The following is a 13589-nucleotide window of genomic DNA, read 5'->3' on the forward strand; positions in this document are numbered from 1 at the left end:
TTTTGCTGCCTTACTTTCATCCCATCACTTCAAATTATGGCCACCTTTTACATACAATTTTAGGAAAGAGAAGAAAGGAAATAATGAATTTTTAAAGACGAGTGAAAAGATGAAAGAGGAAAAGAGAAATTGAGCTTCAGAGGGAAGAGGAGGGAGGGCAGGGTTTAAGGAAAAACGGTAACTTAAATCCAAAGAAAAGGATGCGAATTCAATTCTCCGATGACTTTCCACTTCACCCTTCACAAAGGTGTGTTTCTTTCTTCAGCAAACTCCCCTTAAAAAGGGCTCCAGAAGATTTTGTTTAACTGATAAACTTTGATACTACTTACTGAAGAAACAGTAGCTGTGGGTTATTCTGTTACCTTTTTATCTTTAGTTTGTCTTCTTTTGCATTAAGCAAATACAAGAGAGGGGTAGTGTTTTATTCCCCATCTGAATTTACACAAGGCAGAGATTTTTATCCTGAGGAGTGGCATGTTCAGACTTTAGCGGGGTAGAAGTCTATCTAGTTGCCTCTCAGTATTTTTTAATCTTTTTCAACAAAAACCCCCTCTCCTGATCACTAATAATTCATGAAAGTCTCCAAAGTAAGATGATAGATTTCATGTTAATGCAGATGAAAGTGCAAACAGCAGAATGGAGTGAAAGAGAAACTTTTGCCAAAAAGGCAAGAGCTCTCGAGAAGAGCCGTACATCTTTCAGAAATTTTTGTACCTGTAACTAAAGCAAAGTGCCAGGCTGGGAATTCTCATGATGCTGCTGTATTTTTGCAATGCTCCCTGTGAACGACACAATTACACTCTGCCTGAGGTGTTGATTTAGGTAGGAGTGAGCCTTCCAAATGTCTAATAATACCTCATTGAAATGATGAAAATAAAAATCTTTGCTTCTATGTGTATCTCAGAGTGACGTGGGAAGTTATGGTTGAATCCCTTGTATTCCCAGCTGTTCCCACCTATGCAGTTAGAAAAATCTGGGTGAAATTTGTGTGTAGTTAAGGTGATGTTATTACAGTTTTCAATGTGAATGCAGAACTAATTCAGCAAACAGTCTGCATGAAACTTTAAAATGCTGTCTGTCTGCTAAAAGCTCAAAATAAATCTAAGTCTAGAGCATTGTAGTATACTAAAAAAAAAATACTTAAACTCATTAAAAATTCAAGTGATATACATAAATTGCTTAAAAAATAATCAATGCCTGCCAACAGTGGAAGCCACAAAAATGTAACTAAATATGTTGAAACTAGTTAAAGAGATATGAATTTGTGTTTATATGAGGGTTTAGATAAAATATTTATAACTTACAAACTACTTCTGAGTTCATGATGTTTTTCTATTGCCCTTCATGCTCTTTCCCAAAACTTCATTACTCTTTTTCCATCTTGGCAGTTTGGACCCATTAAATAACACGAAAAAGTAATGTTTCTTGAATGGCAAAAATGGATACAAAGAATTCCTAAATAGTTTATTTTGCATCAGCTTTTACTAAGAATACTTGGTAACACAGGAAGTTGTGCGGGAAAGGGGCTGCTCAGATGTCACTGGTTTTCAATCTCTTAAGCAGCAATGCCCTCCTGTGGACTCTGGGTAGAATGATTTCTTCTGAATAGAAAGGTGTATGCATGAACATGATTTGGTTTTCCTTCTTCCTAACACATTAATTAAAATGTCCCATTAAGACATTTAATTTAATTGGCATTATTTGGCCAATGCTTCAGGTTTGAGAAACACATTTCCTCTAGGTAATGACACAGGTGGAGCTTTTATCTGAAAAAGCACCTAACTTCAGAAACTTCAGCTGCTGATTTTTTATTCTATAGGTTGCTATCAGAATTGAAACAATGTCATGCTGCCTTGTCAGAAAGTGAAAAGCATATATTTCTTTTGCATGACACTTTCCCAAGAATTTTTATATCCATAGGTTGATATTATGCATTTACTAGTTTACAGCAAATAGCAGTTTAAAAATTCTGTGGGGAAGCTGCTGTGGCTGCTGGAGTGTTTCTGGTTTACATCTCACACACAGTGAGGCTCATCTTTGGCTCTGCACTCACACTGTGGCAGCACCTGTGTCTCCTTGGCTCACATAGCTTGAAGGATGTCTTAGTTTGGAAAGACAGGAGTCTGCTAAGGAAGGCAGGAGCCTCCCCTGAAATGGAAAATGTAAACCCTCCCCCTCCCCGAATTGCTATAAATTTTAAATTAAGGGGCTCTCAGGCAAAAAATATGGGAGCAGGAAATAACAGTTCTTTAATAGGGAAGAAAATATAAAAATAAAATAAAATAAACAATGCAGTACACTAGAACAACACTGTCAGAGTCAGAACACGACCTGACACCCTGTTGGTCAGGGTGTTGGTAGCAGTCCCATTGGAATTGTGGCTGCAGCCCTCCTGGAGTGTCAGGTGTGGTTCTGTTGGAGCAGGGGGTCCTGTAGAAAAGGATGTATTCCTCCTTCTGAAGATCCAGTGGAAGAGGCAGCTGCTGTTCCTCTGGGAAATCCAGTGGAGAAGCTGTGCTGGTATTCCAGAATCTCCAGATTATATATGGGTAGCAATACTTGGCTCCTCCCTCTGGGCAGAGCATCTCACAATGGGACGCTGCAGTTCTTATCAGTCATGCAGTAACATTCAATGGCCTGTTATCAGCTGATGTTGTGGAAGAGATAAGGAAAACTGCCCACTTAACAGAAGACAATTGCCATACAGATGGCAAATAGAATACAATTTGCTTGGCAATCCAGGAGAAAGGAAAAGCACATTTCAGGAGCACAGAAAGGCACCTCCTTCCTGGGAATGTGTGCACCAAGTGCTTTGCTGCACAGTTCGGGTGTCTGGGTGCCTCAGCAGGTGTGAGTCCAGCAGCAGCTGGAGAGGTCTGGCTGGAGCCCCCAAGGCAGCTGGGATGACCTGGAGGAATGCAGGTCTGTGGGGTGTGCAGGAGAAGCTTCTGTTTGGCTGGCTGTTCAGCCTGCATCCCAGAGCCTGGGGGATGTGTCAGGGCACGTGGATGCGAGCAGGCTCCCAGCCCTGCCAGGGCAGGGACTGAACTCAGAGCAGGCTTTGAGTGGAGGTGTGAATGAACAACACGAGCTCACTTTGGCAGCTGGGAAAGGCAGGGGCATGGCAGGACAGGACACCAAGCCAAGCACAGTTTGGCCTTTGTGCATTTTCAGAGATGTTTCCACCTGCAGGACCTGGATATGTGTGTATTAAAGGTGTTTTCCTTTCATTACCCAACCAGTTAAAAGTGTAAATGAAGAGGAAGAATTTGGGCTACACCTGAATTGAGTCAGCAGCTGATTTCTCCTACTGATTTACTCACATCTTAAAGAGCCTCATCTCCTCCTGATGCAAGCTGTGACTTTTTTCTTTGATCTGTTCTTGGCCTACTTGTCTGTCTTGCTTTCAGGGAGAGAAAGTGCCTGAAAACAAGCTTTGTTTTCTTTGTTATCTCTTGAGGCCATAATTAGCTCCTTTTAAATTTTCATCCTTTTTGCTCTAAATTACTATAGGTCTATAAAACTCTCATGGATTATTTTCCATGTGATACATACTAATTTATCTTGGGAAGGGCTCTTACAATATATAGTAGGCAAAATAGTTTTGTATTTCCTGTAATTTATGTGCAACTTGCAGACAGCCTCCAGGAAGATTTTTATTTAGTACAGTAGGATATGTTTGTTTATTTAAAATCCACAAATATTTCAGTGGCATTATGGGATATTCTCTTTTCTTAAACTAGATAAAATGATGGTGTCAGTTCATGCCTTGAGATAAATGAATGACATTTGGATGAACCTATGAAAACTTTACTTGTGATTGTCAAACACAGGCATTTAATAGGTTACTCTTACTATAAACATGGCTATAACATAAAAAAAAAATCCAGAGTAAAATCAGATTATTGTATTGCAAGTACCAATGCTACAGGTAATGATAATCATAGCCTGTGAGACAAAAGCATGTTCAGCCTCTCAGGATTTCCTCTGGGGCTGTGGTTAACCAACCTTCCAGCACAGCCAGTGTTTCTCTTGTGTGTAAGTCTCCAAGGGAGCATTTCCAGTTGATCCCCATCAGGGGGATGCTGCAGTTCTGCTTCCTCCCTCCTGCCAGCACCAGCAGGTCACACAAAAAAAATGTTTCAGAAAGCTGGGGCAGATGAAAACCAAGTCCTTTGTTGTGATAAAACCATTTATGGCTGTCTCAGTTCTCTTATGTGGATCAATGTGTGTTTGCAGAAGCATCAAGGCTGGCACATGGGAAAAGGCAGGATTAGTTCAGGTAATTGGGGAACTACATCCTGAGAGTGCCTAATGCAAAACAACAGCCATTCTTAGCTCCTGCTTAATTTTTAACATAAACCGTAGTGGCTGCAAGACCGAAAAAAAAAATTCTAATGAAAAATGCATTAAGTTGAAAGTAATGCTGCAGTCTTCATGACAGCAATGTTTAATGTACTATAAAAGTAATAGAAAAAAAGGAAAATTATCTCACTATTCGTCATTCCACAGGGCTTGCACACTCTTGAACATCTCTAATTGTTTTTCTGAGAAAATGCTTCATTTTCAGAGCTAAGGGGAGATCTAATGGTGAACAGGCTGTGACAGGGTTGGAAAGAGAAAAGGAAAGCAGGGGAGGAAACGGTAGCAGGAATAGTGAGTGAGAAGGAATGACAGAAAGGTTTAGGTTGGAAAAGCCCTTCAAGATCACCAAATTCCTTCAGCAGTGCCACAGCCCATGACCCAAGCGCTACATCCGCACTGTCCTTTAAATCCCTCCAGAGACGCGACTCCATCGCTGCCCTGGGCAGCTGTGCCAGGGCTGGACAGTGTTTTCCGTGAAGAATTCTTCCCTGATACCCAACCTAAACCTTCTCTGGCACACCCTGAGGCTGTTCCTGTCATCCTGTCCCCGCTCCCTGCGAGCGGGCTGCCAAGGGGAAGGGGGACACAAACGACGGAAGAGCCACGGCTGCCAGGAGCAGACAGAAGCAGGGCGGAGGGGAGGGTTAAAGCCCACAGGGAGGGCGGTCCGGGGGCTGGGGAAGCCGAGGGCAGGGTGAGGTTGGGCACAGGGAAGGAGGCGGAGCCCGGCCGGGGCCGTGCCCAGCGGGTGCCGGCAGTGTCCGCGACAAGAGGCTGGCCGGGCTCCCCTTCACGGTGCCAGCCACGGGACCACGAGGCAGCGGCAGAAAGGGATGCACTGTTTCACATGAACGTGAGGAAGCACTTCTTTACAGCGCAGTTACGAGTCCTAGGGCAGATGGGATGTGGAGTGTGCCTCCCTGGGGATAGCCCAGAACCGTCCGTACGCGGCCCCGTCTATGTGCTGTGGGCTGGAGCGGGGAGCTCCTGCTGCGCTCTGAGGGGAGGCCCCAAGCCCCTGGCGGGCTCCGCCATTGCGGGACGCCCAACGGTCCCCGCGGTTCAAACGCTCCCGCGCGCCCCGCCCCCTGCGGGGCGGGCTCAACGGGGAGGGAGCTCGCGCCGGGCCGGAGGCGGTGTCCCATTGGCTGTCGGCCGCGGGCCCGGCGCATTGACGCAGCATGCCCCGCCCCTCAGCCCGACGCGCGCGGAACGCGTCCCGCGTTTCTATTGGCTGCTCGCCACGTCCGTCGTCGGCGAACCCCGGTACTTTTGCGGAGGTCGCGCGCTTTCATTGGTTGCTGCACACGTCCATCGCGGCTTAAGCCACGCCCCTTAAAGGTCAGTGGCGGGTGGCGCCGGCGCATCTCTCTCATTGGCTGCAACGGCGGGAGAGGAAGGCCTGGGGGGCGGGGCTCCCGGCGGCCCCTTTGTGTGGGCACCAGTCGCCGGCCGCGCTCCCGAGTAGCTGCTGCCGCCATTTTGTACGCGCCTGTGTTCGTGCCCACCCCCGCCCGCCTTTCCGGGGGAGCGGCGGCACCGGGGCCGCCCCGACTGTGCTGCCGGTCAGGTGAGGCGGAGCGGAGGCGCCGGGCCGCGCCGAGGCAGCTACCGCCGGCGGCCGCCGCAGCCTTGAGGTCGCGTTGCTCGCAGCGGGAAGAAGCGGCAAGACGGAGCAGGAGGGGAAAAAACCTCCGGAGCTGCCCCCGAACAGGAGGAGGAGTCTCGGCGCCAGGCCCAGGCGCGGCCCCGGAGGCAGCATGGAGAACTCGCAGCTGTGCAAGCTGTTCATCGGCGGGCTGAACGTGCAGACCACGGAGGCCGGGCTGCGGGAGCACTTCGCGGCCTACGGCACCCTTACCGACTGCGTGGTCGTGCTGAACCCGCAGACCAAGCGCTCCCGATGCTTCGGCTTCGTCACCTACTCGGCGGTGGAGGAGGCGGACGCCGCCATGGCCGCGTCCCCCCACGCGGTGGACGGGAACGCGGTGGAGCTGAAGCGGGCCGTGTCCCGGGAGGACTCGGCCAAGCCCGGCGCTCACGCCAAGGTGAAGAAGCTCTTCGTGGGCGGCCTCAAAGGGGACGTGGGCGAAGGGGACCTGGTGCAGCACTTCAGCCAGTTCGGCCCCGTGGAGAAGGCCGAGATCATCGCCGACAAACAGAGCGGGAAAAAGCGCGGCTTCGGTTTCGTCTACTTCCAGAACCATGACGCCGCCGATAAGGCGGCCGTGGTCAAGTTCCACCCGATCCAGGGCCACCGAGTGGAGGTCAAGAAGGCCGTGCCCAAGGAGGACATCCAGGCGGGCGGGGGAGGCGGCGGCTCTTCCAGGCCCTCCCGGGGAGGCAGAGGTGGAAGGGGTCGGGGCGGCGGCGGCTCCGGCAACCGGGATCACAACGGGCTTTCCAAAGGAGGCGGCGGCTACAACAGCTACGGCGGCTACGGCGGGGGAGGAGGCGGCGGGTACGGCTCCTATGGCAGCGGTTCCTACGGAGGCGGCGGCGGAGGGGGAGGCGGAGACTACGGCAACGGATACGGCGGGTTCGGCAGCTACAGCCAGCACCAGTCCTCCTACGGCCCCATGAAGAGCGGCGGAGGAGGTGGAGGAGGGGGCGGCAACTGGGGGGGCCGCAGTAACAGTGGACCGTACAGAGGAGGCTATGGTGGGGGAGGCTACGGGGGCGGCTCTTTCTGAGCTGGAGCGCCCATACCCATTGATGGGGGGGCGTTGAGAGCCCTCCCTTCGATACGGGGCATCTTCCAAATGGTTTCTCCCCTCATTCGCCCAAGGGCAGCTCCTTTTAAATGCCTCCCTGCTGTGGGAGCGGCTCCTAAATGCCCCCTGAGGGTCGCTTCTGCTGCCTGTGCCACTTCTTTCTCTCTGAAGATGGACTGGGCCCACATACACATATTTTGTGTTACAGTCATTGATGGACTCTATTTTTTTATTATTACTTGGACCTTGGTCGTTTTTATACTAGCAACGAAAAATGTCTTGTTTTAATTTGTTTTTTGGGGGGTGCGGGGTGGGAAGTGTCTTGCTGATCTGGAGTAAAAACTGGGGAGGGTTGGGGGGAAGTTCCTTTGTTGTAAGGACTCGATGCCTGGATACTACGTTTTTTTCTACAAAAGCTACTCGGATCCCATGACTGAGTTTTAACATTTCTGTAAAGGAAGAAAAAATGGTTTTTACGTTTTTTATTTTTTAAATAAATCATTGTGTTCATTGACCTTTACACGTCTAATTTTTTTTCCTAGGATCAATTCCGTACGGTTTTAAGGCTTTTCTAGGTTTGAAACAAGTGTTTCTCTGATTTAAATCTCTGTGTACTTAGAGTAGTAAATATTTTGTTGCCAGTAAAGGTCCTAACTGACTTTTTTGCTAGTGGCTTTCAAACACTTGACAGAGAAATTTTTGAAGTACTAATCCGTGGATGTGGTCTGTTTTTTAAATACTCGTTCTCACTTTGGCAGTTAGTGTGCATCCACCATCTTGTACTAGGCAGTTTGACGTGCTGACATGGTTGGTCAGTTTTTTCTATAGGACTTTTCCATCAACGTATGAACTGTGTAGTTGTGAAGAAATAGTTTGTGTTAAGCATGTGCTTCATTCATATAAAATGTTCAGAATTTCTTATTGCTTAGTTTTCAAGTCCTTGGTTTGTCTGTGTGTGATTCCTTCCAGGGAAGGGTCGACATTTATCCCTTCTATTAAAGGCATACTTGTTTTCCTAGCCCCGGGTTAACAGATTTCACTCGGAACTATTGTCCTTCCTGCAAGTTCTCTGAGAACCCTCGCAGCTCCATCTGCTGTCAGCATGGCAGCCCTGTACTGGGGCTTCCTTAAAGCAGTAGTAAAACTGTCTTGCTGACGATTGTACCAGACTTTGGAAAGTTATTTTATGCCGCTAGATAACTGGTGTAGAATGCAGCGACATCTGCATGTGAATAAAGATGGGGTCCTTGAGTGCTGGTTGGGTGGGAGGGGGAAAGGAATGGATTTGCAGTACCTGCCTCAGCATGTAATTGAACAGATAATAATTGCAGTTGCCCATATTTCAGAAAGTGGTGATCTAAACTGGGCAAATAGCTCTGAGAAGTGAGCCAGCAAGTGTACCAGTAACATAGGGGCCAGTTGTAAAGCAAAGATACCTGTGTAGTCTGCTTGATTAAAAAATGTATATTTGTAGCCCTTTCACGCAATAGAGTTAAAGTTTGTTGTTTATTAAAAAGCATAATGTTTTAGGGGAAAACTGCCTTGCTGCATAGAAATATAGAATAGCAACGTTTATGGATATCAAATAAAAGATTTGAATTCCTTATATGCTTGAGTGAGAGTATATATGATGTGGGGCATGCATTTAAAAAGTACAAAGTTATTTTGACTTCAGGTTTCTAAATCTTAAAATGCTGATGTTTCGTGGGACTGCATCATAAATGCTGCTTTTTGCTTTCCTCCAGATATGCAAGATATTAGGCATATAATTCCCACTGATTCCAGTGCAAAGTTAAATGTGTAGGTCTTGGTGCTTCTGGGCTGAAGGATTTTGAATGAAATTTCAAGGCATTGTTACTCTTTGTTATCAATCTAACTTGATGATGATTAAATTGAAATGAGCTTTATTGTTATTAGAAGTGAAATTGCATCACCTTAATTGCCTTTGTGAGCTTCAACAGGACAACCTCTTGATATCATCAGGATTTAAACTGAGAGCTGAGTTTCCTCCTGATCGTGGTTGTTTATGGCTCTTATGGAGACTGTCTTTCTTTGGCTTAGCTGAGCTTTTATGAATAGATTCCAAATAACTTCTTGTTTGCAATTATACTGTGATTTTTCTGTCTCAAAAGCCTGTTAGTCACTGTTGTGCACCAGCATCTCTTATACATTGTTGTAAGTCAAGTTTCAGAGTCTGAGTTTGTAAAACACTGCAAGTGCCAGCTCTTGTCTGTGCACAGCTTCAGGTGGTTTTATATCATTGAAGACTTTTTCTGTACCTTTGCACTTTACAACCATGTTGGACAGTCATCCTTGAACTTCATCTGAAGCACAGTTTTCCTGTTCTTAGCTGAAATGAGCAGCAGAATTCCAGGTTGTTTGTTAGTTTGGGGGTATGATTTAATCTTTGCGGTGTTGTTGCCTTAACCTTATGAAGGAACAGCCTGGCTTGCAGAGAAATGGTTAAATTCACTTTTGTGATGTGTCTTGTCATTTGATTTAGGAAGCTAAAGGTTTGTGCCCCAGCTATAGCTTTATGGTATTTTCATGTCATGTGCTGTAACAGAATATGTTGATACTAGGAACAAGTAGGTTTTTAAAAAAGTGACAGTGAAATCTGAGGATTTGGGAAGTGCTGTGCTGAAATGTGCTGGTACCTGTGTGCAATAGTCCTTGTAGGACTAAAGTCTGCTAGGACAAAGAGCTGATCCCAAAAATCACACGTGGGTTAGGGAGTGGGCTGCCTAGTGTCACCCTCAGAAGATTGTCACCTGTTTAACCATGGTCTCTGGTGGCTTGAGTAGGTGGCACCTGCTCACTCCTGGTCTCTTGGGAGTGAGAACTTGTGACCCTGAAGGTGACATTGGAGAGGATCCTGTGAGCACGTGTCGGGGAAGGGGTAGCAATGCCAGGGTGTACCATGGAGCACAGAAAAGTGCAGATCTGTATTGGGTGGCATTAAAGACGCTGAGACTTCAAGACTCTTGGAATATAAACCTGTTTCTAGTACAGCTCCTAGTTATAAGAGATTTGTTGATAAAGCTTTGCTCATGTGTTTAAAGGTATTTAATGATTTTCTGAGCTCTGGGTGGATTTGTCTGCATAGAGGTGCTAGGAAGAACTGAGCTGAAATAAGGTGTGTGGCTGGCATGTAAATAAGTTTGTGAGTTCACAGTTCCTTTCAGAAGGTCACAAAGATAGAAATAAAGTAACTTTGCTGTTCCTTAGGTTGTAGTTGAGTTCTGAAGTTCCTGTGTCTGAAATTATCTTGATAAGTTAATGGCCTTCTGTTCAGGACCAAATGCTCAATTGTGTTGATGTCACCTGTGAGAAATAGAAAATAAGAGCAATTAGTTTGCTTTCAGCATTTAATAAGGTAAAAACATGGTAGTTTTCTTACAGCATAGATGTTCTTTTACTTTTGTAATCTGCATGACCAAAATGGAATTCCCAAAACCAAACTTTTCAGGCTACGGTGTCACTGAACTCAGTGTGTTGTGATGTACATACAGTTTTTTCATAGTAATGGGTGTTCATGTCTGCTCTAAAGTATAATTTGTTCTTGACTTGTAAATTTTATTTGGCTAATAAAACTAGCCTAACTTAAACTTTCATAATACTGACTACTACTGCATTAAAAAGAAACATGCTAAACACCTGTACGTGGAGTGCAATGATACTTGCACAGGTCTGTGGAGGTACCTCCCCCGTGTTTGTTTTAACATCAGGTGCTGGAAAGGTGGTTTAGAGCAGTGCTAACAGCTCAGACAGCTTCCATGGCAGTAAATCTCTGTGGGTCACTGATGGTGTGACACACTTGCAAAATAAAAGCTGTGTCTTGTCCTACAGGCTCCTGTAGTGTAACAATCCTTACCCTCCAGAACTGGGCAAGCTTTTGTGTTGAATGTGGCAACAGCTGCAGTCCAGGCTCCAGTACTGGCTCTGGCAGTCCCGTGCTACTCCCAGGAGCTCAGCCCTGTGGGGAGGTGGGCACTGACAGGAGGTGTGCCTGAACTCTACGAGATACTTTGCACATGTGGGCTCAACGACCTGTGAAGCAGAAATACTTAAAATCACTAAGGTGTCCTCTTCCACCCCACCCTCAGCTGAGATCCCTGTAAAGCAAATTTTGCTTTCATTTGGCATTGGAAGGTCTAATTGATTGGTGTAGGTCAGAAAAGTGGTTTATTTATTACCCTGCTGTGTCAGCTGATACTGCCATCCCAACCTGGCATTGCCACTGCTGCCAAAAAGGCTCTGAGTGGTGCTGAGGACCTCAACCTCCCATCTGAGTGTGGAAAGAGAGGGCAGCTTCCTTTCTCTGCATACCTCAGAAAGTTTATTCTAAAATGAAAAAAATTGGCTTAAATCATTATATTGTTAATGAATCCCTAGGAAATAGCCTGAAGGACAGCCCTCTGATGTGCACACAGGGAATAAAACATGGTGTGTTTTGTGAGAATGGGGTTTTGCTCCTACAGTCTGTGAGAAGGCTGGGTTTCTGATAGAAGGCAGCTTATCCAAACCTTTAGATTAGGATTGTTTGACCTGTTGTAGTTACTATGGATTACTGTTTATCATGTAATCAACAGTTTATACCACATTTATGTGGTTTACATTCTTACAGACCTTTACTTTCTGAGCTATTTGGAAAAAGGCATTTTCAGTGGTTTTTCAAACTCTATATGGGTAATACCTTGGATTGATATTAGGTGATTAAAAGTGTAATACCCAATTTTCAGTCCTTCACACTAGCCAAAGGCACACTTTACAAAGCAATGGGTTATTTGACATGTTTTGCATAACTGATTCTATGATCTGGTGTATGTGTCCCTTAAAGATGAGTTTTTTGCTTGTTATTTTTGTATTTCATAATGAATAAAACAGTTGTATCCCTGCTTCACTTGAAAATGTATTTCACAATGCAAGCACATCACAAGGAGTTCTGAGCTAGCCTGAACAAGCACTATTTGCTTTTGTTGATGGGCATTTTTTTGGTCTCCTGTTGAAGCATTACTGCTCTGTTATTTCTGGAATGTTCATTTATACACACACACACAGATGTTACCGCTACTTCCCCTTGCCTTTAATGAGTATTTATTTGTGCTGTAATGTAAGCAGTACTATTGATGAGTGTCAGGTGTGTATTTCTCATTACAAGATGAAAGTCTTCCTGCTATATATGTTTTCCTGGGAATTTTGTATTATTTACCTGTATACTAGGACTTGTAAGGGCTGATAGAGTTGGGTGCTTTTCTTGTTGCTGTTCATTTTGACAAATGCTAGTCTTTTTACCTTCTCTGCTCTCAGAACTCTCACCAGTTTCTATTATATATAAATGGGTGGAAATAGTCACTTTTGAATTGACACCTCTTGTTCATATGGCTCTCAGAGTGTTTTAATCCTATAAACTCTATATTCCCCTTAAAAACATCTCTCTGGGGAAATGGGTAGTGGGAACCCTGAAAGAACAACAGCTGTAAAGCTGTAGTTCACTGCAGAAGAGAGACATTCTTCAGATTTTTCTATTTCCTGTATTACCTGCTGAGTAGACTGAACAGTTAAAAAGATGGAACAGTTCAGGTCTAGGCTGTAGCAAAAGAAAAAAAACAGCCAGCTTAAAAACCAAAATTCAAGTACTGTTCTCTGTGGTTCAGCTTTTGCCAGTAGGAGTCCTAACCTAAAGCTGCAACAGCATTTTTTGAAGTACATTCTGACTGTGTTTAATCTTGGTGTAACTTCTTTTTGCTAAAAGTCTTTGAGGCAAGGCTGCAATGTTGCTTGTTGTTGTTACAGTAAACGTCAGGCTTAGAGCAGCGCTATTCTCAGATTGTCAGCCATCCAAGGAACCAAAGCTCCTTAACTTGGAAAACGAGATGTCAAGCCCAGGCAGACTAATAATGCCATCTGTCTGAGGCATCTGGATATTAACCCTCTTAGCATGATGCTTAGGGTTTCATTCCCAAATGCTTTTGCAGATGGAAAATACACAGATTTGAAAGAATAGCTCTTCTTTTTTTAAAAAAATTAAATTGGGCTATGTTGAGTTGTGTACAATTTTGGTGCATATTATATTCATCAAACTACTATAAATACCTCTTTTCATGAGTAATGCAGTGAGGAATCTATGCCAGTTTAGAAGGGAATTACATTTCTGGCTGGAAATATGTCAAGATGCACATTTGCTCACCACCATCAAAGTACCAATCACTGATTAACATTGCAGAAAAATTCCTTAGAAGCAAAATGAGCTGATGAATCTGAAAGTACGTAATTTGTTCAAATGCTGCTTTGTACCATGGAATTGCCAACTGGTTGGTCTCAGAGAAGCCCTGTTCTCCAGGAAATGCTCTTTGAATTTAAAGACATGCAAAGCCACACATCTGAAAACACAGTGTTAGTCTGTAATCTAGTCAATATAAAAGATGAGTACCATGTCAGTCTCTTCTGTCATTTCTGTAATTTTTTGTTGCTTTCTGTAGCTTTACAATGGACTTTCCCTCTTTTGTA

The 13589-nt window shown here is 45.0% G+C and overlaps 1 protein-coding gene across 1 annotated transcript; it reads left to right on the forward strand.

The window, feature by feature from the left end:
- The first annotated feature begins 5781 nt into the window (after positions 1-5781).
- On the forward strand, positions 5782-8685 carry HNRNPA0 (heterogeneous nuclear ribonucleoprotein A0). The gene has a single exon (XM_059859957.1). It carries the CDS (start codon positions 6126-6128, stop codon positions 7056-7058), a length of 933 nt encoding a protein of 310 aa, XP_059715940.1. The 5' UTR covers positions 5782-6125; the 3' UTR covers positions 7059-8685.
- The last annotated feature ends 4904 nt before the right edge of the window (positions 8686-13589 follow it).

This window comes from Haemorhous mexicanus, chromosome 15 (genome assembly GCF_027477595.1).
Source record: "Haemorhous mexicanus isolate bHaeMex1 chromosome 15, bHaeMex1.pri, whole genome shotgun sequence".
Taxonomy (NCBI): domain Eukaryota; kingdom Metazoa; phylum Chordata; class Aves; order Passeriformes; family Fringillidae; genus Haemorhous; species Haemorhous mexicanus.